Raw genomic sequence first — 27,508 nt, forward strand, 5'->3', positions numbered from 1 at the left:
CGGGACAGGGCTGTCACCGACCTGACAGAGGGGAAGGGGGAGGGGGCCAAGCCGAGCAAAGCAGCCACCGCCTCAACATCCCCCATACCTCAGGCGCAGGCTGCTGTTTTACTTTGTGTAGCATGTATGCCTGAATTATGGATGGTTGGATACTGTTCTTTTCAACGATGTCTTGAATAGGTGCTTAACCTAAAGTGCAGTTCGAATTCTTCGTATGTTTTTCCAAAAAAAAAAAAAATCATTAATTCAATCAAAATGACATTCACGCAACTTATTTCATCCGTGCTGCTTGGCTAAATTTATAGCAGATTTAAAATGTAATTTAATTCCATCGCTGATCAGTGGAAATGGCAAGATTCCTATGTTTTTTTTTTCTCATGTGACGCTCCCTTAAGATTTGGTGGTTTTCCCGGCGTCACGCTGATTTGTAGGGGCATGAGAACAGCCCATAAACGGTAGCCCCCATAGAACTGTGTGGTAGCTGCGCACTGCTATTTCCGGTGATATGGTGATTACTTCCTTTTTCCTGGATCAATATGGCGGCGCCCATAACGTTGCACCTGGAGTTCGGGTGGGTAATTTTGAGATCAGTGTACTGGTGATAAAGATTTCTGCCTTTGTTGTCATTGACAGTAATTCGAGCTAACGTTATTCCTTCGTGAAATGACACGCCAGCACATGCTTGCTTACTGTCGATACTGGAGCAAATATCGTACTCAGCCTTAATGGTTAGCTAGGTAGCTATCGTCAACTTTTAAAGTGTTTGCCACCTGTGCTTTATAGCTGTCTTGGGAATCCAGTAATCTTATCAACAGCGTTGCGTTTTTTCAGTTTAATTAATTATTTTTTTAACTCGCGGTTGGTTATTATTTGCTATTTAGATAAGCAGCTGTGTGTGTATGAGCACATTGCGTGTTTTGAGAACACCGGTATCAGACGGAAATTGGGTATCGCCGGCAGGGGAAGAGGGTGGGGAGTTTGTTCAAGTAGTTATTGGACGGACAAGGTAAAACCAGGCAACTGCCGCTACAATAGCTGAGAATGTGAACGCAACAAAGAGCAACATACTGAAGCTGATGGAGCGTTCACATTCCGGAGATTGGAGACAGTATTTTTTGTACAGAAACAACGCAGGATTTTTTTCAGTTCACTAGTTTAGTGAACACAAATAACCTTATACTAACGTCAGTGAAATGTGTCAGTAAAGTCCATATTTGTGGCAATCATCTGTCCTTGAAATAGTTCTTTATGTTCCCAAGAAGAACAAGTTGGACACTTCTATAAGAAATAGGCTAAGCATTATGCCAAGGTATGGATGAGCAAATTTAAGAGCAATATTAATGATATGTGAAAATGAGTTTTCATTATTAGAATGTAGTCTATCCAAGTCCTTTATGTTTCAACTATAATAGTTTTTCATGTAATATTTCCACAGGTAGAATCTGTTTAAAATATGAAATGGTATATTCTTACAGAATATGTTTTTCATGTCAGCTCATCCCGAAATGGAGCTGCTAGGGTTTTTTGGTAGGCTATTAAAAACGTCCTGCCAATTTTTGGCAGGATTTCTTCACCAGAAAGATAATCTTGACCTGTCTTTTTGCCAGCATTATACATTCTAACCTCATTTTTGCTACTTTAGTTGAGAACAAATGAGCGTTTTCTTCGCTCACATTTGTCCTAATGCTTTAGTTGTACAGAGATAGGTCTAAAAAGTGCAAGCGTGAATGTTGAAATTGTGGTGACAGGCTCTTAGAGTTCGCTAGGCATGATATTAATACTTTAGCAGATTAGCATCAACATACCTATTTGACAGAACATTTGACATTCAGATTGGTAATTTCCTATTGAGGCCTATGTGTGGTTGAAAATGGAGACTATGACTTTACTGCTAGCATATATATATATATATATATATATATATATTAGTTTTTTCTTTTCAGTGTTTTAGACAAATTAACATAATGTCAAATAAAAGAGTCATGTTTTGTATTTGGTTGCATATCCTTTGCATGCCATGACTTCCTGACTTCCTATCAACGTCATCAGAGTCTGCATATCTTATTGTCAGGTTGTCCTACAAGCGATACAAAAACTCTTTGCATTTGAATTGATCTCTGTGGGAATTGGGGGGTGGGACTAGATTCAGCTGTAAATTATGCTGATACAGTATGGAACACATTTGTTGGCTAAATGGCTTTAAGTCATCAAGGGTCCAAGGTATCAAATGAGCCTCAAACCACCGTGCTGCTGCCAGATATGCAGTAGATACTACAAGCATTGTTTCTCCTGAATATTTTATCCATTGAGTTCAACAGGAAATTTAATCAGGAGAAACAATGCTTGTAGTTTACAGACATTGCCTATCAAAGGTGGACTGAATTGTATTAATATAATGCATCAAATAATTATTTATAATTGGTTATTGTGATTCTCTGTTGTCATTAACAGTTAACAGTTCTGTATTAAGTAGCTAGCTATATGATAGTTTGTTTTTAAGGCAGATGTCATGGTCAGGTACCATAGACGTGGATTTCAGGGGGACGCAGGGGATACGTCCCCCTCAATATTTAGTGCATTTGTCCCTCCCAATAAAATCATGAAAGAAGCAAAGGACTTTTAAATTGATGTAGAAAAGGCACAAATTGGTGCATAAAAATTCACCAGAATGCAGGAAATGAAGTGTTTGACGCTCAGAATTTCCTGGGGGAGGACCCCCAGACTCCCCGCTTTATGTGCCCCCCCCAATGTTCAAACGAAACCTACGCCACTGTCAGGTACTGCTGACTGCTCCCTTGGTCCCTCATGTTGTCTAGAAGAGAGACAGAATTTCATACTGTGCGTTACAGGAGCTTCTTCAGATTGACTGCAGGGTATTAGGGTATGCATCAGAAATAGTTAAGGGTAAAATTTGTACTGATTCAAGGACATATTTTTCAGAGAGCTAACTTACTAGGACTCAAAGTAGAAGCAGAGACTGGCTATTCTACGGGAAAACGGTGCTGAATAGTCTTTTGGTTCTATGACAAGCCTTGCTGAGCTGAATTGTCTAATCTATTCTTGGGGCTAAATGCTTTTGCATTCTTGTGTTTAAAGTGTTATTGGCCTCATGGTGTTAGCACATCAAAATTAAACTAAAATGTAGGCTATATTTGGTGTTGCTTAACTTCCTTTGCATACTTTTGTCTAAGTGGTAGGCTATGCATTGAGTTAAAGCTGCTGATTTTCAGTCCTGAATATAAGCTGTGCACGGGTATGGTTTGATGATGCTGAAGCTTGTTCCATTGTCAGGCCTCTTTGATGCTTCTGCCTCTCTTTAATCTCTGACCACACAAGTGATTGTTTACTGTGGGGAGTGGATAGCAGGGGACCAGATTGGAATAAATGTGGTCATTAACCTTGATCCATACTTAGACATTCCCAGGGAGTGTAATATAATGCCTTTATTGTGCCCGGTTACATTTTCAGAAGAAATAAAATGAGACTCTGTCTCTGAAAGAACAGATGTTAAAGATGAAGAAATTATTGCAGCAGTTATGGAAACTTTCCGGGTTTCTTCAGGTTGACATCACAAGTTTCAGGCAGTAGAACATTTCATACTGCAGCTTTGTTGTTTGCGATACCATTTCAAAAGAAAACACTGGCAGAATGTGTTTTACAGGCAGCATGAAAAAAATACACTCATCTTTGTCATTGGTTTGTGGTGAAAAATTCAGTTATCATAATTAGATTTTTTTCTTCTTCTTCGGAAAAATGACTATCAGACAGCTATAATAACCTCCTGGAATAAAGTAAAAATCAGCACAGATCTTTTTCTATCAGGTCTAACCAGTTGAGAACAAAAAGAAAATCCAGATTCTTAGAGGATGTATTCTAAAATGCAAGGGAATAAAGAAGAATCTGTCTCCAAATGTTAGTGATAGTGTTGACATAAAAAGGACCAGGAGTCAGGAGTAATAGAAAAAAGAAAATGGTGCTGCTTGCTTAAGCAGTTTTACTGGCCCTGAACGATTGCTTTATCTCAGTGTAATATATTACACGGCGTATTGATTAGATTGTGTAGGGTCTTTCTGGCCTGCATTCTGTGTGTCCCTCTTGTATAGATTTGAGTGAATCTCATGTCTCATTGACTGTGTACTGGTTGACCTCACTGACACCTGAACAGAAGCGGGTATACAGAGACAGGGATGTGTGTATGTGAGAGAGAGATGAAAGAGTATGAGAGGGATGTGCTTCTATGTGTGTGTGTGTGTGAGAGAGAGAGAGAGAGAAGGGCTGCTTCTGAGACAGTGTGCGAGAGAGAGAGAGGCCTGCTTCTGTGTGTGCGTGAGAGAGAGAGATTGCAAGAGAGAGGGAGAGAGGTAGAGGGGTCTGCTTCAGCACATGGACCAGTCCAGAGCTGAGGTCCAGTGCAGCGGCCGGTCTGTGTGCAGATAGAGCGCGGGCAGAAGGCCAGCAGGGGAATATCTGGAATACAACTGCACATTCTCCCCGCGATGTGAGGCCCCTTTATGGCCCTCGCACCTGCTGCTGCCGCCGCCTCACACTCCCTCTCTCTGTCACTAATGCCTGTGTGACTGTGGGAGTCTGGCTAAATAACGCCGGTCTGTTTACTGTGTGGAGGATGAGCATCTGTGCGGTGCCATCATCCCAACCCTCCGCGCTCCCCGCTGCGGGGCTGCTGTACCACTCTCCTGCTCCTCCTCGTGCTGCGGGTGACCGAGGGACAGCGCAGTCCTTCATGTCCGACCCCCAGCCCTGACTGAGGTGTGAGGGTCAAAGTTCACAGCACTTCAGTCAGTTTTTCTGTTGGAACCTGGGCGAATGAAAGGGCGTATTTGTGATGCGGTCGGAATAACAGACAAAATGGCACCCTCTCTCAGTGTAATATCAGGACAGGGATGAAAAGGCTTCACACGGCAAGGCCAATAAAGGACTCAGATCATACTAAGGAGGGGTAAAGAGGGTGGGTCATTCAGATTTGTCCCTAGAAATCCTGCTGGCCTGTTTCCTCCTCGTTGTCCGTTCCTCGTTCCTTCACTCCTCTTGAATCCTAATCTTTATATCCTGCTCCATGCACCTCAGTGGAGATTATCCCCCTATGCCCAAGCTGGATAGCTAAGCCCTCCCAGGACACAGATCTCTGCGGGGTGTCTCCACACTGCAAACGGGCAATGCCAAAGGTCATCGTCCAGGGGAAGATTAGGTTTTTTTGAGAGGGAGGGGGCAGCACCCTGACCTTCTCCCATGTATTCATGCGGGTATGTCAGATCATAGCACAGACTGAGTCTCCTCACAGATGCAGATGCCCCTCAGACCACCATGGGAAAGCTAGGCCCTGTATGTTTCAGCATTGAGGGCGCTAAATCTTTAGCTGTATCATGCATGTCTGCAGACAGGCTTCTGGGTTATTTATTCTCATATCAATCACCTGTTGAGCTTGGTCCTTTTTATTTCAACATGCATGTTTCCATAAATGTTTGACCATGAGAGAAATGGTTTGACTATGGTTTCTGGACCTGAATGACCGACAATTCAGGGGGTCAGCAGTACTCAAAAGTTCATCCATTTTTAGCCCCCACCCCAGCAAGTCTGTGTCTTCATCACCAAAAACAAGAGCGATTTAGATTTAGATTTTTGAATCGGGTATGTAAAACTTTTTTTCTATTTGTGATGACAGTTGAAGAGATTTCCTGCTTTTTGACAGAATTAAGTGTCTGGTATCTTAGTTTGGTCGTATCTGTGGATCTAATACAACATTTGGTACAGGTGAACTTCCTATACTCAGTGGGACCATTCAGGTCCTGTACTTTCCAAAAACTGCCTGATTGAATCAATGAATCAGCCTGTGTCTCTTCAGTTGTTGGTCATTCCTGTCCAGAAATTAGTCTAACCATTTATTCCATGAAAAATATTTTATGTAAACTTTTGTTAAAAGGAATAGGTGGCTGATTCATTATTCAAGTATTATCCTTTTCCCAGAATTCCTCTCGAATATATGTCATTATTGTATTAATTATATGTGATGCTGTTATTGTAATTTTGTACTTGAATATCTAAGATGATAGTTTATAGCCTATATGCTGTTGAGCTGTGTCCAACTTTGAAATTCTTGTTTTTGATTAATCAGTAAAGAAATAAAGACTGCCCTTACTCCATTTCAGTTTTCTGGTGTTCCATTTTTTCAAACTACAGACATGATCACAGAATTGACCTTTGAAAACCAAATTTGCCAGTGAGTGTTAAAGTACTTCTGTTTTTGTGTGGAATTTGGAACCTCATAATGGAGTAAGGTTTGTGTTGTAAACAGTAATATCACTGGAGTCCATGTACTTTTTACAGTACTTTATTTCATTTTACATAAATATTTAATAGGAATTTCTTCTTAAGAAATAAGAGAAATGTCAATAGGTATTTTAAAATGAACTGCAGGGAAATTATTTTGCTAAACATATTAAAAACAGCAAATAAACGGCTGATTTATAAATTGTTTTATTTTCTTGTCACCTCCTTGGGTGCCTTTTCGAATAATTATGTTATGTTAATAAACATGAGGTAGTTGATTTTGAAAACAAAAACAACTGAAATGGATTCGGCCTTTAAAAAAGTACAAGCAGGGGCCTTCCGTGTGCCTTTGCAAATCAGAAATGGGCAGCAGCTGATTCTGTGCATTCTTCACAATCGAGTTGAGAGTAGGGGCTGCCTGCGTGCCAGAGCCTGTGCTCTGCACAGCCAGGTCTGCTGGAGCCCGTGGCCAGTTTGTGCTCTTCAAGCATCTCGTTTCCTTACAGCCTTTTCCAGCAGCGTTTATCCAGCGCAGCCAGGCTCGGTTGCACTCTCGCTTTGTGGGTGACTTTAGGACCAGGTCACCTGGTGGGGAGGGAACCCCTGTATTTCCGACTGAAACCTTTTGTGTTATTTATGTAATGTGGTGCAGTGGTGTGAGATGCCTCTGCCTTTCTTTCTTAGAGGAGGGGCGGAGCTTCTCTTTGACGGTGTGAAGGATCACCAGGTGACACTGCCCAGCCAATCACAGCCCTGTGAGTAAACATGAATAAATATCATTTCATATCGCAGCTGTGTTCTCGTGTTCATGTTCTCACCTACGCTTTTTCAAAACAAATCTGTATTTACGCTTGTGTTATTAAAAACATTATAGTTTGTGAATGCCAATGTGAGCTCTAGCTGAGTGCGCTACAGTGAATGCACTATGTTGAAGCACTAGAAAAATTAGCTTGATCTGATGTGTTTTATTTATTTTTATATGTCCATTACAATTTCTGTACTAGAAATGAGACGCTGCACTCTACAAAATGAGTAGCTGTCAGAACATCAGACAGGGAGAGAAGCAGTAGTCACTTATTTGGGTTGAATGTAAATTTCTAGTGTGCTCGATAAAAGTATTACATTTCAAATATATGATCTTATATGTTTCTTAAACAAAAATGAATTGATGTTATTTTTCAGAAAATGTATTGTACAAATAACATTTTATTAAAATATGTGTAATACATCAACATAATACTTGTCAGTGTACTTGTCATTAATCATGACATGTTCTGGAAAATGTAATGTTAGCTATTATTATGCTGTTTTTAAATTAGTGAGATGGCGCTGTGCTTTTTGTCAAAACAAGTTATGGTGCTTCAATGATACAGCCCAAACATTGAACATAAATATATTTAATACTTCACTGAAAATTTACATTTATTTGTTCAATGTTAAGGCTGTATCAATGAAGCCCTTGAACTCATAACAATATAGCAGACATACTGTAATTTGCTTAATAAACCATGTTGGGTTGTTTCAGATGCCTTTGATATAACATGATACACTTTTCGGAGTCAAAACTTCCCTGCTGTGGATCTATGCTTAAGTTTTTACAGCAAATTGCCTGAAAACATTCATGAATGGAAACTTGTTATTATTTTCTGTATTTTGCAGTGCATTCGATTACAACTGCCTATTTATATTAACATTTATATTAATCATTTGTATCACTGCGTGAAGTTTCAGATACATTGCAAAATTTGTGTTTGCGTTCAGTGAGACGGGGTAACCTATGTGGCCATATCCTAGACAGTACTTGTTCTAGTCTGCATAGTTGTCAAGTGCAAAATACCAAGGCATTTACAACGTGAAGTGAAAGTAGAGGCAAAGTCAATCTGAATACAAACTGCCATTTTTAACTGGGGCGGTTGAATTGGGTTCAGGTACAGATAACGGAGGCTGGGACATGTAGTGCAGGCCAGAGAGAGCAGAGTGTTGTGTGAGGTGCTGAACTCCTGGGCTTTCTGATTGATACTCACAGCCCCCTCCCGCAGAACTTTAGAAAGTTATGGCTTGCGTCTGTGGTGCGGAGTGGCGTTGGGCAGACAGGCCGGTGACGGCTTCATTAGAGAGCTGCATCTGCAGGCTCTTTCTCTGTGTGAGGAAGCTGACGGGGGGGCAGTGCTCTCAGTGGCCTCTTCACCCCATCTGGAGCCGAAAGGAAGGCTTTTCTGCATTGCAATTTCAGGGGACAAAAAGTAGCGCAAATCATAGCCGAAGAATCCTGCCCCCCTCCGTCTCCGTGCCCCCAGCCCAACCTGCCCCCCCCCCGGCTGGCCCCCCCCGGCCGCCCGGGCCCTCCTCTGTCCCCTCTGCCACTTTCTGTTTGACCCCTGAGAGCCGGTGTTCACACGCTCCCCCGGACAGCTGTTGAGCCGGACGGCCCTCGCTCCTCTGTTCGGCCAGCTCTGCCGCTCCGTCACAAATCGGGTTTAAAAAAGCACCGGGCCCCCCTTCCTCCACTCACCCCGCTCTGACAATGGGCTGCGGCCCCCCCACACCCAACATCTGTGAGCGCCCCTCTGCCTCCCCATTCTTCTTCTAACTGCTCCATTATTGCCCCCCTTTCACTTGTAAATGCAGCTAGTGATACTGTTGATGGGTCTTTTATCCACAGCACCAGGGTCAGAGGAAAGGTAGGGGTTGGGGGGGGGGGGGGGGGAAGCAGGGGGACAATCGCGACAAAGAGTTAAATCCTTTTTGTGTGCGATCATTTTGGACGGTTGGCGGGACAAACGACTCTCCCTGCAGCTCGCATTCCTGCACCCTCCGGGCGGGACGTGGGCTGGAAGTGCGGCTGGGCCCAGCAAACGAGTCCCCCAGGCTTCCGCGGGCTCCCCTGGGCTCCATCCGCTGCCGGGCGCCCCTTCTCTCCGCAGGTCCCTCAGTCTGCGCCGCTCCCTCTGTGAAGCACGCCGCTCTGGCATCACATCTGTGAAGAGCAGGGAAACCCTTCTGACTCTCTCCTTGAGCTCCCATCTGCATATCAGAGCACAGAAAGCCTGATGCAACACTGCCAGGTGTTTGAGATACAGTTAAGATGTTTAATAATATGTAGAACAATCTGGGCCAGGCCATCCAACCTCGGCAGATGGGTGTACTTTTTAACTCACATTCTCTGTCTGCTGTTTTCAGTCCACATCAGAGTTTCCCAATTCTCAAATGGCTGGACCGTTGACCCATTTTCTCTTTAGCCCATTCCCCAGTGGTTGACTGTTAACTAAACGTTTTCTTTTTTTGAGTGGATTATATTAACACCAGTGCAAACTCTCAATTTATCTTGTAGCAAAGTATGAATTCATTAATGGAGCCATTTTTGTGAATATTTGTGAACATTCTGGCGTTATTTATATGGCAGTCCGTACCCTGTGCTTAGCACCCCACCTCCTGTGTTTGGGCCTGCCTGTGTGTGGCTGCTGAAGGAGCAGGCCTTTACTGTGCGACTGTAACAGCACAGTCCGAGCAGCCTGTGCTGGACTGTGCGATGCGCACACACTCGCCCGTGCGGTGCAGACGGGGGCCGGGGGAGCGGCGGGCTCATTTTTGCCGCTCGGGGAGCATCGGGGCGGTTTTCGGTGAGAGACGGAGCACGACCAGCACCAGGCTCTGTAGCCAGACCCACACTCGCCCCGCCAGTCTAAATGGCTGCAAAAGACAAATGTGACATCTGCTTTTTTTACAGCCTTATTCCGCAGTTTATATTGGCTGATAAACACAGAGCATAAAGCGGGGGGGGAAGGCTGTGTACAGGCACTCGGCCTCTCTGTGGCTCCCCCTCCATTTTAGAGCCCCGTGCTTCTCTCTCTGCCCTGCTTAGCCTTAGCCTTTAGCGCTGCCTGTGTGATATGCTCGTACGTATGTGCGTATGACAGATGGAGGTCTGGTGTGTGTGTTTTGTGTTTCTTCGTATTGCACATGCGTGCTTTGTGTGTGTGTGTGTGTGTGTGTGTGTGTGTGTGTGTATGTGTGTACACGTGTGCATGTGTGGTGTGTGTGTGTGTGTGTGTGTTTGTGTACACGTGTGCGTGTGTGTGTGTTTGTGTACACGTGTGCGTGTGTGTGTGTGTGTGTACATGTGTGCGTGTGTGTGTGTGTGCATATATGCCTGCGTGTGTGTGTGTGTGTGCGTATATGCCTGCGTGTGTGTGTGGAGGTGCTTGAGTTGTGCAGTCTCCAGTTGGCAGTAGTGAGTGATATGTGTTATTTTAGCTTCAGCGCTGACCTCAGTGAAACCACCGCACGCAACAAAGGGGGTCGCCTTTGTGGCAGTGGAGTCTCCACGGCGACCTGAGCACAAAAGGTGACCGATGGTGGGAATGTGGGGAGGGGCACAGAATGGGGTGCAGTGGACGACCTTGAAGGACCGCTGGACCCCGCGGTCAATCATGAACAAGTGACCAGGAGTGCGAGGGGTGCGAGGGGTTTGGGCCGTTACCCTCCGCGGGTTAGGGGTGACATGGGAGTCCAGAAATAATCCCTGCCATAGTCCCAGCCTTTCATTTCAACCTCCAAGTGATTGATGACCCGGCCAGACCCCCAACACTGAAATGTGCCCACCCCCCACGCCATAGAAACATTCCCGCTCGGAACCTCAGGAAGATGAATGACTTGGTTCCCCACAAATAATGCAGACGATGATAATAATGCAAAAAGGAGTGCTTTTGAGTCACTGCGCAGACACACTCCCTCCCACGCAGAACTATCCCAGCATGCACCGGGCGAGAGTGACGCACTCTCTCTCTGCCCCACCCACATCAGCCTTGCAGGACGTCACAGTGGAATGGCACAAAGGGAGAACCTTTCTCTGCCTCGTAGCTCTTAGAAGGGATATCTGCAGCCTGACTTGTGTGTGGAAGTTACTACATACGGAAATGAAGAATCCGGAGTGATTGCTTCTGTTTTTAGCCCTGTCATTGTGTAAGTCAATATTAATTGCTTTGCACCACACAGAAGTGAGCATCATTCTTCTTTATAGGTTTGGAGGGAACTGTCTCGGCTGCTGGGAGCGAGGGCGATCGTTACAGAAGAGAAGAGCTTGACAACCATCCAATTAACCTGAGACAGCGTCTCTGACGTCCCTTTAGAAACAGACCCGAACCACGGATGGGTTACTGCCACACGTATCCCACGTGTGACCACCTCCAGTGGTTACATGGGGAACGTAGCGTTTTAGCCTCAGTACGTACCGCATGCCTTGTGTGCCATTCCCCTCCGTCCGGGCTCTCTTTGTGCACAGTGACTCCATTTTGAGAATCGCCCGGCTGGAGTGATGTAAGCAGCTCTGTTTATGAAACACAGTTTCTCCCCTAGTGGTCTGGAATAGCCCTCCCTCTATGTGCAGTTGCACATATAGAAAGATCCTGTGCTGCCTCGGTTAGCATTGAGGTTTAATACACACACACACGAGCACACACACACACACACACACATGAGCACCCGTGTACTCACACACGCTCACACACACGCATGCTCATGAGCACGTGTACTCATACACACACACACGAGCACACGTATACTCACACACGCACACAAGCACACGTATACTCACACGCACACAAGCACACGTATACTCATATGCACACATACACAAGCAAGCACACATATTCTCATACACAAACACACACATGTGTATGCATATATACATATATACACATCATAAACCCCTTAAACCCCATCTTGTGGCAGTACATATCTCCAAAGACCTTTAACCGCCTCCATCATAGTTAAAATATTAAAATTCCCCTTGCTTGTGAGGAACGCTCCGTTTCCGAGTGTTCAAAATGGAGTCGGAGCGCCGGAGAGACGGTCCTTCCCGGGCTGCGGGTGAGGGGGAGCCCAGGAGTATGGCGTCACGTTGACCCGTCATGTGAGCGTCAGTGCCTCCTCCGCATCATGACCGCACCATTCCTGTGGCTACATCAGAAATGGCTACCAGGACCCACTGTAGCGGCAGCGGCTAGCAGAATTTGGATGTTGCCGTGGGGCTTCAAAGACTTGGTACACCAAAGCAGCAACCCTTCTGTTTTTTTTAAAAATGTCAGCGAGATGACCATCATCATCAACCTTGTCTGGTCTCAACAATTGAAATCGTGACAAATGAGCCTTTGTTTAATTAGCGATCTTGATGACATCACAATGGTTTTTTCTGATGGTAATGGTGTGATTGTGTGTATGTGTGTGTGTGTGAGAGAGAGAGGGAGAGAGGCTGGAGCGTATGAAAAGAATGAACAAACAATAGTGTGTGCTGGAGTTGAACGGGCAGCTCATAGCAAAACAAGTCACCGATAACAAAGAAGAGTCCCTCTATTGGTGTGCAGGGGTGTGTGTTTAAGGGGGGACCTCCGCTGGGTCACTGCATTGGTGCTGGGTCAGCGTTTCGCTGACCACACTGGGTTGGCTCGAGAATTTCTCCCACCACTCGTTCATACGCTTGAACCTTACAGCCAGAGTACTGCAAGCCTGCACTCCACACTGCACACCTGCATACAAATACAGAGCTGTGCACATCTCCCTCCTCTCTTAGTCCTGTACATATGCACAGCACCAAGTTGAGTTAAGTGGATTTTGCATTGCTTCACCATGTTCTCTCTCCATCTCTCTCCCTCGCCCTCTCTCTGTCTCTCCCCCCCCCCCCCCCCCCGCTCACTCTGTACCACTGAGGAACAAACTGGCTGGATCCAGCAGGAGAGCCTGGTTAGGTCTGGGGTTGGGTGGGGGGGGGGGGGTGGAGACATGGGTAGTGACAGTTCTGGTCTAGTTTCCTCCTGCCATTGTGTGTGTGTGTGTGTGTGTGTGTGTGTGCGCGTACGTCTTGGGAAACCACAGAAATGTAGAGAATCACACACGTGCACAGAGCTGTACTCAGGACCGTACAGCCGAGCTGACAGATATGCACCGGAACACTGACCAAACCGTAAATGAACAAACGGAACAATTTAGCTGAACAGAACACATCCACACATTACAGAGACAATGCCTCTGCTTGCAACCATCTGACTTCTGAACCTTAAACATAAAGCTGGATCACAGACCGCAGACTTGGAGAGCAACTTTGAGTCTTTGAGAAAATGTGGGGTTGGTGGTGTGATGTGTCCAGAATACGTTTATCAGTCATCTTTGTGTCTGTCATATGCATCCTATCAAATGGCATCTGTGTGCTTATTTTTCAAATGTTTTATCATCCAAAATAATACAAATCTCACTTTAAATCCAAACTTGGATATGTTACATAACAGAGGTTCGGTAAAATATTGACACGCCGTTTACATTAAATAGCCCCAAGTGCCCCATGCATTCTGTTCTTCATAATCACACTGTTTGACTTTTCTCGGCAAAATGTATCGTAATTCCATAGAGTTGCATTTGTCCCAGGGCTGAGTTATTCATTATGAATTCCACAATATTTAATAATAAGATGGACAATGCCTGTGCAACATCATCTCTGTTATATTAAATGCTGAATTTTTATATTTAATTTTAGGTTTTTAAATGGAAAGAGTAGGGTAAAATGGAGGGCGATGGCACTGGGGCTGGCTGAAGTGAAATGGGTGGCTTTGAGGTACTGCACTGGAGAGTGGCAGCTTGAACCCGTGTCTGTGTTTTCCAGGGGACATGAAGCAGCTGCTGGTGTGGATCAGGGCAAACATGCTGAAGGAACGGCCTGAGCTGTTTGTGCAGGGAGACACAGTGTGAGTACAGAGGTCCCAGCCTGCTGCGCAGTCATCACCGCTCAGAAATGGCAGCCATTGGCTGAGAGGCCTTCACCTGCTCTCTCACTAAGCTTGGTTGCGTGCGCCTCCCGGCTCCGGTGTGAGGGGTAGGGTGAGGAGTTGGGGACTGAGAGAAGCCCGTGGCGTGTGGCACGTGTAAACTGCAGGGGAAGTGGGACGGGTCTTTGGGGAGAGTGGAGTGCTTGTGGTGCCTTTTGGGAGGGGGGGGGTGTGGGGGCTGGGTGGCCTCCTCTGGAGTCCGCAGGGGAGCGACTCCTCTTCGGCGCGGGGGAGAGGCTACGCTCCCTCTGTCTGTTCGTGAGACGATGGGATGGATGCGCTCAAGCGAAGAAGGGAAGAAGCGCGAGGCGATAACATTCGCAGTGTCTGACATTGTTGGGACACTTAAAGGGTTGAAAGGTATTATGTTCAGGTGTGTGTACTCACAGGTGTGCGCATCTCCGAGCAGACTGACCCACTGACCAGGGGGCTGTTTATAGCTAAATGCAGTTTTTCTGCTTGCCTGAGTGCTTCTAAACAAGCAAAAATGTCATTGGATTAACTTTGCAATACCTTAAATGTCACAGATAATAGGGTCAGGCTAAGATGCACAGATATTCCTCTTTTTTCAGAGATTTTAAAGCAAATATGAGCCGGAGGATGAGTTTTGGCTGCTTAGACTACAGTGGGCTAACAGAAGGAAAAGGGGGAAGCTGTCTGAATGATACAGAAAGATGCCTGCTCAAGCTCAGAAACTGTCGGTTCACAATGGCTGTTCCTTCTGAATGCATCTCTTACTGTTCAGATATGAAATCATGTGATTCATATTGTTTTCCCCAACTCATGCATGCATGCCTACATACATATGTACACATGTTTATAACCATAAGCACAAAAAACGATAATAATAATAAATAATAAAAACAATAATAATTATTATTATTGTTTTTAAATTATTATTATTATTATTATTATTTGCATGCTGTTCTTAAACCTTAAACATCCCAAAACTCTAAATTTGTTTTTCTTATATAAAACAATGTTCCCAGGCACAAGGCACTGGGTGTGTTTTAGTTTAATGTTGTTATTATCATATCTTGTTTGTATTATTGTAAACTATGTAGTACTGCATTACTGCTATATCTGCATTGGTATTGCTGGCTAAATGCAAACTCATATAAGTTACATAATGTGTATATATGTAAGCTACATACAAAGCTACATTCACTGAGTAAATGTGAGGTCATAAGTGTATGGATGTTCATAAATATGCAGAGTGTTTATAATGGATAAACAGGGTGTTCTGTCTTTATTGGAGAAGATGTGTGCATGATGACAGTGTATTTTATGTGCAACCCTGGACTTGTAAACTGAGTATTAAATTTTATCTTGTCTGTTTCTACATGTCTATAGTATGCACGTCTGAGTATCCATCTGCCAAAAATATTTCTCTTTAAAAAAGAATCAAAGGGATAACTCTGTAACAAGTTATTTTGTACTTTTGTAGATATTTATATTAGAGAAAGAAGATCCACTTCAAGTTAACTGTGACTTGTGCTTTTCTAGGCGGCCTGGAATTCTGGTCTTGATCAATGATGCAGACTGGGAGTTGATGGTAAGCAAGCCCGTTTGGTCTGTGGTGGGGGCCTATTCCTACGCCCCTCTGTGCAGACAGCGTGGTGTGAGACAGGGTGGGGGGAGCAGCATGTAGTAGTTGATTGGATTAACACATGGCATCAAGAACAGGAGTTCTATCTTTTTTTTAGGTTTACTAAGAATTCACAGTTATGTTTGACATAAATTGTACATTTTCTTTGGTTTTTCTTAAATATTTTCTTAAAACATATACATATGTTTTAGTGAAATCATGAATTGCCTTGTTTTACACATTTACTAAAAATGCATGGATGACAAAATTCCCTTTGATTTTTAAATGTTGACTGAAATGCATAGATATGTTTGACGTAAATCAATAATGGTAATGTAAAGAGGAACTGACCATTAAACCCACAAATGGTAATTCATTGGGAATGACCATTCTACTGCAAGCGGTTCTGTGTGGGGTGCTTGCTTCATGAATATTTGATACAACCAAGGAAACTGTTGGCCGAGTCCAGTTTTATCTGTGTCTCCTGCAGTAGAGCTTGATGGCTCGGTGCATCTGTGAACGGCCTCTCGGGGTTTTTGTGAGGAAGAGCTTGTACGTGTGTCCACATGCAGTCAAATGCCGATCCTCTTTTGTCCGTTTCCGTCTTAAGGGCGAGCTGACCTATGAGATTCAGGACCAGGACAGTGTGGTCTTCATCTCTACACTGCATGGGGGATAGAGGAGACTGAGGCCGGGCAGACCTTTGGGTACCCCTGCTGATTCACACCCATCATTTTTTGGCATCTCTGCTGTCAACTTTAAGAGCTCCTAGTTGGTCTCTCAAGATCCACCAGTGGTACAAAACCCACCGCTTAAAACAGGAAAAAAGGAAACTGACTTATTTGAAGAAACAATGGATCCTTTATTTTTGAATGCACATGAACACAGGTTACAAGAAGCCAGCTCATACTCTGACCAACTAAACAAGTCAACCCTTGAGGTTGTTGTGGAGTAGGCTGGACGTCCCTTAGTGGTGGAAAGTTCAGAAGATTCTTCAGGAAGGCATCATGGGTAACCAGAGATCCTTGAAGATTCTCCTTTTTCATTTGGGAGGCTTGGTTTTCATCATTAGATCATTTGCATTATTCTATTTTTGTTATGAATGAATTTCCCTAAAATATTTGTTTTAGTCGATTAAATATATTTCAATTAAGCTGACAGATGTTTTGCTTTTAGTGCTCAGCTCATGCATGCAAACTGTCCTTGAATTCATGCTAATGGATAGAATAGCAAAAATATATGTCCAATCATGACATTAGGCCTAATTAAAATTTTGAGGGCAGACGTTTGTCTACATCTCTACATTGATTCACTTTCCTGCTATGTTGAATTATTGATAGGAAACCAGTTCATAAAGTACCATTACATGGAACAACCTTTTTCACATGTGTCAAGTTAAAAAGAGGCTGGTTCTAATTCTATTTATTTTATACTAAGGCATGACCTGTTCAAGTGTTTTTTTTGTGTGCTGTTATCTGTTTCCTATGTGCCTTGTACTGTTAGTTTGCTTTGAGTGTAGCCAGCTTTAAAGACTGTTTCCTTCTTATAATGGTCCCGCTAGAATATTTAAACAACCTACAAGAACACGACAGGAGGTCGCAGTTCCGCCTCAGGCGCTGCCCTCAGTCAAGCGCGCAACGACGGTAGCGACCTTTTTCCTGGTGTGCTCGATTTTGCGTCAGGAAACGATTTGATAATAGTCATAATGTGAATGCAAATCAGAGTGTAAGGGGTGGAAATATGGTGCCTGTAATTGAACTGCAAGTTGAGTGTCGTGTATGGGGAGAAGGGGATGCATTCGAAAGACTGAAAAGAGCACATATTTCCCCAGTGGCTTGACCTGTCGGGAGGGCAAGAGTCAATATTGTCGGAAAATGTGTAGGCAAATGGACGAAAATCCAAATTCCCAGTTTTTGGACTCGCCTAGTAGAACTGTAGTCTATAGGCCTACATTGCTGTCGCCTGACCATGGTTATATTTGCCACGTATTTCATGAATAGTAACATGATACAGGGGCACGTATGCACTGAATATGTTCGTTCTATGTTTTGCTTAGGTGAACACAGCTGTTATAGTGCGATTCGATTTGCCATAAACAAAGCTTGACCAAGATGACAATACCTTTTTCGTATTTATTCTACTATTGTTGTTTTCTAACAACGAAAAAATTATTAATTGTGCATAGTTTGTAAATTAAACGTAGCCTACGTTTTAAGAAGACTCTTGCCAGTATGGTTTGCACGTGTAGTCAGCCCCTTTTACAATAGACCTATAGTGCAAATAAACCGAGCTTAATCGGTAATATATGCTATATTGTTTTTAAGATAAAATATTTATTTAAAACGTTATAAGAATACGCATTGCCTTTGTGGATCATTCAAACTTTTAGCAGAAGCCTATAGGCCAAATACTGTATACGACTTCGTTTATAGAAAACCATACATTTACCTCATGAAAAAATATTGTACGTTCAGTCTTTTTAAGAACGGCTGTGAATGTAAGGTTGAATCATTATTCACTTCATTTAAATGACGGATTGAGGTTAAAACAATTTCATAAACAATAACAGGACGTTATAACAACATGGCCATATTATACAGATATATTTGTCCACCGATGAATTAGCCCAGAGAAGAACACTATGGCTCGTGAAAAGTAGACCCTTTCTGACATGAGTTAAGTATAGTACGACTTATCGCCGAGTTGTCAAATAATGTTCTTAGGCAGTATTTAAATGCAAACATATATATACCTGAACTTTGGCGATTTGTCCTCCACATAATAATATGCGTTGAAGCTGCTCCGTTGTATTATACATAACCTATGACAGCCTACTGAATCCGTGACTGTTTAGGTATGGGAGATTATTGATGCACTGAATACGTATTTACGTTGGGCCTTGAAAACGGGGGCGCACTACTGCGGCCTTTGAAGGCAGGTACTAGCCACTTGCGATCAGGTGACGGAACAGGCCCATGTTACCAACTGACCTTGAATCTGGCACAGGCATAGAGGAGACGCATGCAAGAGCGCATCTTCAGTTCCTGTCAGACCCACTTACACTTTCCACTGGTACAATATTCGTTCCAAATTTCCGCATGTATGTTGCCATTGTATTAAGTCTATTTCATCATCATCATCATCATCATAATAATAATAATAATCATTATTATAGTTGTTGTATTACGTTGCTACAACTTCGACTAGGCTTGTAGGCCTATTTGTAGGCTAACTGCTCGTCTGCAGGCTACGTGCGACCCTGCATATCTTCGTGGAGGCTACAGGAGGGTCTTCTGTATGATCTGTTTATCATCAGTAGCCTAAACCAGCTAGTTGTGCTTTCTTTTGCGCAATATTTGTGTAGTGGGAATGGTAGACATATTATAACGTAGGCTACATATATTGTTACTTATCTGCTATGGACTATTTAAATTCATATCAAAACACCAGTGGTAATATTGACCGAAAGATTTGCCTTATTTTTTTATAGTTTAATGAATAAGGGGGAGTACTATAAATTGGGACAGTTTTCATTTGCAGATATTATTCCAATATCCAGGCTGTTTAAGGGATATTAAACGTTGGCTAGTTTATGTGATTGAACCAATAAAATTAAACCAAGAACCATTGACGTAGCTTACTGGCTAAGAAATCGTAATAGCAGGTAGTTCACTGTACAGGAAAACGTACGAGATAATTTAGCTGCCAAAAACGAAGTCGAGGCTTATTTCCTTTTCTGTTACTTGAGTTTATAAATAATAGGCCTATAGATATTGGTTGCAATCATTTTTTAAAAGATAGGGTAATACGCATTTTATATGTTGTGGTGCAAACTTGTGGCGAAATCAAGTATAGCAGCTTCCCGCCACCAAAACGTCAAGCGAAGAATCGCCAAAGCGCCACATGGATCGCCATATTGGAAAAGTAGGCCTCACTATCGGCTGAAAACGATCCAAGATTGACTGTGTCACTGTTATTTTTTACGGGTTTTCCATTTGCGTCCCGTATCAGTTTGCGTAACCGTGTTATTGAGCAAATCCATTGCTTCGACTGGTGATGCTTTACTACGTATCATTTTTAGACTAGGACTTCTATCGTGGCGAATAACGGCCCTCTTAACTGACCATACCCATGCAACATAGGCCTGCATGAGAATAAAGCAAATTAGACCAAAAAATACATCTGTTAAAATTATATTAGAATTTATTCATTTGCATCACATGTTGCGTTTACAATCAAGTCTCAAAATAGGTGTGTTTTGAGGCTATTATGGAAACGTTAGTTGTTTTACTATAGCCTTTTGGTTTTGTATTGCAGCGTTCTTTTTCAGTTGCAATTGTTTTCCAATGAAAGGTAATAGATTCATAGTTTCCATGCCTCGTCAGCGAACACAGGGCTTCGACATAAAACATGTAGGCCTAAACACAATTTTCCAAACATGTTAAACCGGACAAATGCACAACAAATTACTGTCAGTAAATGATCGTTATTTTAATTGGATTTCAATGCACTATACTAGAATAATATGTAGGACTAGGCCCCACTATATAAAGTGGCCTTTAATTGAACCTAAATTTCATTTCCCCATAGATTTATATTGAGACAATAATATTCCACATTTATAAGGTAATCCCAACCGTCAATCCATCAACAGTGTAATCGAAATATATTTTCTAAGAAGTCTCAAGAAATCTGGTGCCATTATTTTGATCTTTGATATATCTCTATAGTCTAATACAGGCAATGGTGTAATCCTGTTAAAGACGTAAGTGCTCATAATAAAACGCCAATTTACTCTGTAAAACATAATTTACTGTATAGGCCTTTGAAGATGAATTCACCTGTGTAACACATTTACTTTCACAATTATTCTTTAAGCTTTCTGGTCAACAACAATAATAATATTAATATTTATAATAATGAATAAGGCATGTTGATAACAAACGTGTAAAAAACTAACAGGCTTACACACTCACACACACTCATGCGCGCACACACTCATGCGCGCGCGCGCACACACACACACACACACACTCACACACTGGCCACCATTTCAAGTCTCACGTGGCCCAGGTATCAACTTATTAAATTCGGAATAGTTGCGTCAACAATCGGCCTGCAAGACTGCACTCTGCTACACCCCGTTTCTGTGCCTGCTGTCGTGTCAACTCATCTAATTATGAAAGTTATTCGCTGTCGTTCTGGTTTGATTGCCATTTTATTCATGAACATTTGGGCTTGTCTAGGGTATGCTAGCACCGATCAAATTAATATCATGCGTCTACAATATAATATTTTAAAATAAAGAACTCATTGGGTACAAAAACGCACATATTTACAGTACTGTGTGCTAATTTTCAACTATATTCAAAGGTAAAATGTAAGAAGAATAAATCAGCTACTTCGCATCGTAATTTATTTTTAAATTTTCATTTCAGTCTACTTTTATAGCAAATAATTTACATTAAAATGGTCTTAGATAAAACACTGATTTCTGCTAGGCCTAACGTATAATAAAATAAAAGAAGACAGGAAATAAAAAATTACTTGCGAACTGTGTTTTTCAAAAACAATGCCTCATGGAAATGCAAATTATGTACACAATAAAACACAAAAATTCCAAAAAGAAATAAGATTGCATTTAATTGGTCCAACCGATAAAGTCTTAATTCAGATGAGCAAGTGCTGAGAACGGCCATTTAGCGCCACTCTGTAAGGGTAATGGACAGTAGTGGGTTAAAGGATATAATAAAAATAACATTTGCATCAACAAATAGGCCTACAATATATTACATTATATGTGAGATCTTTTCTCATGAACCAGTCTGAAATATCAGATTTATTCTACTGTTATTATTGCTGTAGGTTAACATATTGCTTGAATACTTTGAATACAACTACTTGCTATAACATATAAATGGTTTTCTATTAACGATTATTAGCATAATTTATTTTAGAATATAATTATTCTTTCATATTTCACACATTTCACTGAATCATTTTTTCGATGTTCGTTGAAAACTAAGCCGAATATATCTCAAATTATACTTTGAAATGAACCAAATTTTGAAAGTACTTATAAGGTAGAGTGCGCAATGGCTAAATAAGCAAAATATATATAGGCAAGCCTAATACATAACATGTAGATATCTGAAGACGGTAGCCTATAGAAATTATACTTCATAAAGTATTCATACACGAAGCTTTTTTATACCTCTCCCTTTTTATTGGCCCTCTTCACTTAATCTCAGCCATCTCAGTTTTTAAACTTTGCCCAGTTTCTAAACAGTTTCTTAAAATCACGGACTGCTTACCTGTATAACTGGAAAAAATAACAATGTAATTATATATGCTTTCTCAAAAAAACAAACAAACAAAAAAAAAAAAAAAAAATCAGCAGGGCACTGTACCATTTTCAGTGAACGAAGATGAAAGGGAACCTCCAGCAACAGATGTCCAGGCACAATTCTTGGGTTTTACTAGAAATTTCACAAGAATTGCGTTTGGACAATCAGCTGCTAGGACTCCATATAATTTCTTCCACAAAATATAATTAGACAAATTCGACAGTCACTATGCATTCTCCTATGTACAGAGTGCACCTTCATCAAAGTGAAAAAATTCCCCGTTTTTTTTTTCGACTGCTGAAATTTTCAATACAATACGTCACTTGGCTTTTTTTCTGGAAACAAAATGTTGCCTATAGCTGATACTCAGATAAATAAAACTTGACTGGTAGTTGACTTCAAGATACTGCAGTCTATGGCCTCAAGTACGTTTATCTAAACGTACGTGTCTGTATTAATTTGAGTGGAAAATGGATGCTTTTGCTATAGCCAATATTGGCATACTTGTATGGTGAATAAAAAAACACTTCAGTTGCTACGTTTATAATGAAGCTATCGGTTGGATCATAGCTTATCAAAATGACAAATATCTAGTTAGGTCTTATCTCTCTCAAAAAGTTAATGACACCCATGGTCAATATCAATAATTCTGCCACATAGGCTACTTTCTAAAAGACAATTTCACCTAAAGACAATCTATCATCTAAAGTAGATATAGTTGGTAACTAGGCCTGTAAAAATATTTCGTGTTAAATGGCAATTGCTTGTAATATATAAAAAATTTGTTTGAAGATAATATTTTTAAATGTATACCTTCATACGTTTAAGTAATAGCCAGCTAATTTCTTTTTATCACAACGCAATCAAACAGAAGCAAACTTGGAAACACTTTCCAGCATTTCGTCGCAAAAAATGTACTATTCTTCAGCATCTTTTATGAAATTGTCTAGTGATTTTTCTTTGCATCAGTTCACAAGTCAGGAAAAATACTTTCAGAAAACGACCTGACGAGACGTTCTTCAAAGTCCAGGTTGTCGTTCCGTCTGCTTTTCGCCATTTCTGCACCTGTAAGGCGCATATTCGTGTAGTCTCCACATCGCGTCATCAAAACAGGAAAATAGACTGACTCTTCTTGCAATCTTAAAGATGCAGCAATTAAAAATCGATGGTCCTCACAAGAGAATATCATGTCTTACTGTTGAAATGTAAGAATACAAGAGGGAATCTGTGGCTTTAGAGCGGAACAGACGAAAGCGCGCGGTCCTGTACGCTCTTCTCCTTCCTCACGTCGTGCGCTGTATCCTCAGTCTAGTGCTCGCAGAAAAATGGTAAGATGTGAAAAGGGGGATGCGAGGAGCAGCTTGTAGAGCTCGCAGACCCCGGCGTTGACTTGATGGGACGACTATTTAGGAATGGCACTGGCTAGCTCTCTCTTCCGAAGGCTTTTCTTGGGCTCCTCTAACAATAACGGTGTTGCTGAGGAGGACGGCAAGAGGGAGTGGAGATGATCCTCGCTTGGTACTGAATTTGAATAACACCACAGGGTGATAAATGTCCATTGTGCTGTAGAAGTAATGAATCTCCACTGTCTCCTATAGCACACAAGCCAGCAGCTGCGAGCGAAGGACCAGCAGCCTCTTAAAGATACAACAGCCCTATTTTCTCTCCACAGCGATTACAATCCATACACTGTTTATTCAGCCCCAAAACTTACTGTCAACACTACATGACGTTTGTTTTCTTTTCTCGTTTTTGTGCGAGTGAAAAAAAACTTGTGCAAAGCTGTAACCAGGCACTCACATAGAGAACAGACCCCTCTGAGTATTTCCTGACAAGGAAAACACTATTTAAACAATAAATTATGAGAATTTGATCTTCATAACGGATGTGTTGAGGAGTTCCCTGTTAACAACAACAACAACATTATAATAATTATTACTATAAGTTATAATATTAATAATAATGATTATTATTATTATTATTATTTATTTATTATTATGACTGTTATTACTACTACTAATACTACTACTTGTACTATTATTCCTGGGCAACGAGTTATGAGTTAATCGTGTAGGCTGATGTGGATAAAGAGGATGTATGCGTGCCTAAGCTCTGATAATGCATAGTGTGAGGAATTAAATCACACATTGTGAATATGCAGTATATTGATGAGAAATGAAAATCTGGTGGTTGAAAACATCCATAAGCATTACTGAGCCTGCAATCATAACTGCATTTATAGTGTTGTCACCTGCTACATTCGTACACACGTCATTTGACCCTGAACACATACGGTAGGCTATAATTAATAGATTATGTATCATATTGGTAATATAGACCACAATTTTTAGCACAAAAATAAAATGTTTATCAGTGAAATAATACACTTTCAGAATTGTTATCGCTTGTCATTCTATCGAAACCTTTAGGGAAAGTTCCAGAGACAAGTCACAGCACTTCAGCATCATATTAAAACGGAATTCATGTGTTATGATGGAGGAAAAAGAAAAGAAAAAAAAAAACCTGAATTAAAAATTTAAACCACTAGACATTAAACAAGTTCTGTAACTGCGCCAAAGAGTAATTGTAGCTCCACTAAAGATTAAGCCATTTGAGTGCAACTAGTTCTGAGTAGTAGTATTCTATTCAAATTGTAATTGTGAAGTGTACAGAGTACTTTTCTTCAGCTTAAGCTTAACCAAATATTGTTACACCTCCTAGTAACTTTCATAAGAATGTCACTTATTGCATGGGGGTATTGTTGCACTTGTGAATCGGTACAAAGTTTGAAGGTCTGCAACTGATATTAGAAATGAGGCATGTAGGTAGCATTGGCATATATGAAGAAAAATCGATAGTAAACAGTCAGGGTGGCAGAAAATACACAATACAAAGCACAACCTACAGGTTATCGGTATAAGTGCACTTGGTTAGAAGAAACTATTTTACACTACTGTTAACAGGCAGATGAAATCCATAAAAATAACTATCATGACCGCACATGTACAGATATGAGCGCAAACCACATGAGGGTATTTTGCATGTAGCAGCAAGCATTCACAAGAGCGTCTCGTAAATGACGACTCTGTGCCCTGTATGAGAATTAAACTGTAAAATAATGCTTCCGTCGCTTGTCTCAGCCAACATATTCAGGGGATCTTAATTCCTCTTAGCTCGGTTCTCTCTCTAATAAATCATTTGGCAGCGACCGCCCTCGGGTTTGGACCCTCCTTCTTAAAGCCACCCCTCTTTTTTTTCATCCGCGTCTCTAAAGGCGAGTTAACCTTTCCTTTACAGGAGGGGATAACTTCCCAGTGCACGCTTTCATTGCTCATTTGCTCCTTAAAAAGCCAGCCCGCTGCCGCCTTTTCACGTCTGTGTCAGAATAATTTAGAGCGGGAGTCCCCAGATCTCAGAAGATTACGGCCGTGAGATCCTTGAAACGCCTCGAGAAGATTATAGTTGTCCCTGCGAGAGTCCACAGAATCATATTTTGCGAAGTTCTTTTTTTTTTTTTTTTTGGTCGTTTTTCAAAAATGTTGCGTTCACCTTAAAATTGTAGTATATGTGCACCAGTATATGGTTTGTAGTGTTTCTTGCATAAATTAAGTTATAAAAACTTCAAATATGGGAATGCAAACAGTGACATTGAAATTAATCTACAATAGACGATTGACACATAACGCATAAAAGTATGCGCGTATATTCCAAATATCGCTCAGAGACTATATTTGAACCCAGCTCGGTTAAACACATAAACATGGATACTTGACTCTATTTTTACAAGTTTGACCACAGGAAGTAATTTTAAATGAAAACTTTGGCTTATAAATTTTTACGGAGTAAAAAATCCAGGAAAGCACAACACATTGTCCTGTTCATTTAGGCTATTTCGTTTTTCATACACTTCGAATTGGTCGAATGTGAATATTTGTGATTTAGTAGATCGTCGTTTAAAACAAAATTATGACTCAATTTAATGCAATTAATTCGTTTATTAATAGAGACCGTCAAGAATGCAGCTATTCAAAGCAACCACATTAAAAGTGTAATATTACAAAAACTATTAATAACGATTAATCCTCATAAGTACCGACAGACATTTATAATATCCCTTTGCCAGAACTAAATTCATTCTGACAGCTGAACTAAAGTAAAACTGCTCACATTTTAGTAAAACAAATAAATGTGTGTGTGTGTGTGTGAGAGAGAGAGAGGGAGAGAGAGATAGAGATAGATTTTATTGTTATTATTGATATATTATTATTATTATTATTATTATTATTATTATTATTATTATTATTATTATAGTGTTCTGGGTCATACTTGTTACATGTTGTTTATGTGGTTTCCATGTTTCAGTGTCTTACATGTGTTGCTTTGGCAATATGATTGTAATTGTCCTGCCAATAAATCAAAAAATTGAAATGGACAGACAGAGTGATAAACAGTACTGGGGTCCTACTCCTGAGTTACAGGTTGCTGTCATTCTTGGCTCTGTCTTTGCTCTTTAGCAGGTGGTCCCATCACCTCACCCTTGAGTCTATTGGAAAAACTCATGTCGGCAGGACACAATCACTCTTGCCCCACCAGCGTTTGGTTTGGTTTGGTTGAAGGAGTCCAGGGTTTCTCAGGTTTATCACCGCATTTGACCCTTCTAACTACAAATCAGGTGCACACAGGCTATCAGCTGTCCCCAGGGAGAAATACAGCCATCCTCCGATAGGCACTAGGTCTACTTTGTTGCCAAAGGTGAGTAAAATGGTCGGTACAGTGGTAACTTATTGCGTGATTGGTGATTCCAGTCTGGGGGAGAAAAAACATGAATTATTTAAATTGACATTTTGATTATTATTACTAGTAATCAAGTAGTAATTACAGTGCATGAATATTCCCTGCTCTATTAAGTTACTGTGATAGTTTAATTGGAATTAATGACATATGCCAGTTTTGTTTTTCTCTCATTTTTCTCCCCAATAACATCTGTGGACATGCTAATTTTGGAGAGCGTACGCCAGTCTGTATGTCCTGGGAAAGGCATTCAGCTTCAGGTTTTTAACGCTGCAATCTACTACCTGTGCTGCGACAATTACTGCAACAAGGTAAGTGTACTGCAGCTGGCACGAGCCAATCAGAGGTACCCAGCGGTGCAGCTTTTCAGCAGTGGGGTGGTGGAGAGGCCTCCAGCTGATGGCCTCCATCCCCACTTTGGAAATGGGCAAAGTATGACCGTCAGCACTGGCTCAGTCTGGATAGATTTTATCTGGACTACAAGCACATCAGCGTGCTTAAGACGAAACAGATTCCTTGGTGGGATATACTTGTGTGTTTGGCTTGTGCATTGCGATTTGTTTGTTATTACTCCAACAAGCATTTGCTGGTTTCAAGGCATGTATAGTGACAGGGTACTTTGTTTATCACTGCATAGTAATAAACGAACTATGCATGCAAGCAAAAAAAGAGAAGTAAGAATC

The 27,508-nt window shown here is 41.5% G+C and overlaps 1 protein-coding gene across 1 annotated transcript; it reads left to right on the top strand.

Moving 5' to 3' along the window:
• Positions 1–439: 439 nt before the first annotated feature.
• Positions 440–17,802, top strand: urm1 (ubiquitin related modifier 1). The gene is made up of 5 exons (XM_035391239.1): positions 440–571; positions 6,970–7,040; positions 13,937–14,018; positions 15,606–15,654; positions 16,298–17,802. Exons 1-5 carry the CDS (start codon positions 537–539, stop codon positions 16,364–16,366), a joined length of 306 nt encoding a protein of 101 aa, XP_035247130.1. The 5' UTR covers positions 440–536; the 3' UTR covers positions 16,367–17,802.
• The last annotated feature ends 9,706 nt before the right edge of the window (positions 17,803–27,508 follow it).

This window comes from Anguilla anguilla, chromosome 14 (assembly GCF_013347855.1).
Source record: "Anguilla anguilla isolate fAngAng1 chromosome 14, fAngAng1.pri, whole genome shotgun sequence".
Classification (NCBI taxonomy): Eukaryota; Metazoa; Chordata; class Actinopteri; order Anguilliformes; family Anguillidae; genus Anguilla; species Anguilla anguilla.

Bases quoted from the DNA above. Each gene is read 5' to 3' on its own strand.
- urm1 (XM_035391239.1), top strand. From the start codon at position 537: ATGGCGGCGCCCATAACGTTGCACCTGGAGTTCGG. The intron at 572-6,969 runs GTGGGTAATTTT...TTTCTTTCTTAG, and splicing joins ACGTTGCACCTGGAGTTCGG to AGGAGGGGCGGAGCTTCTCT. The intron at 15,655-16,297 runs GTAAGCAAGCCC...TTCCGTCTTAAG, and splicing joins ATGCAGACTGGGAGTTGATG to GGCGAGCTGACCTATGAGAT.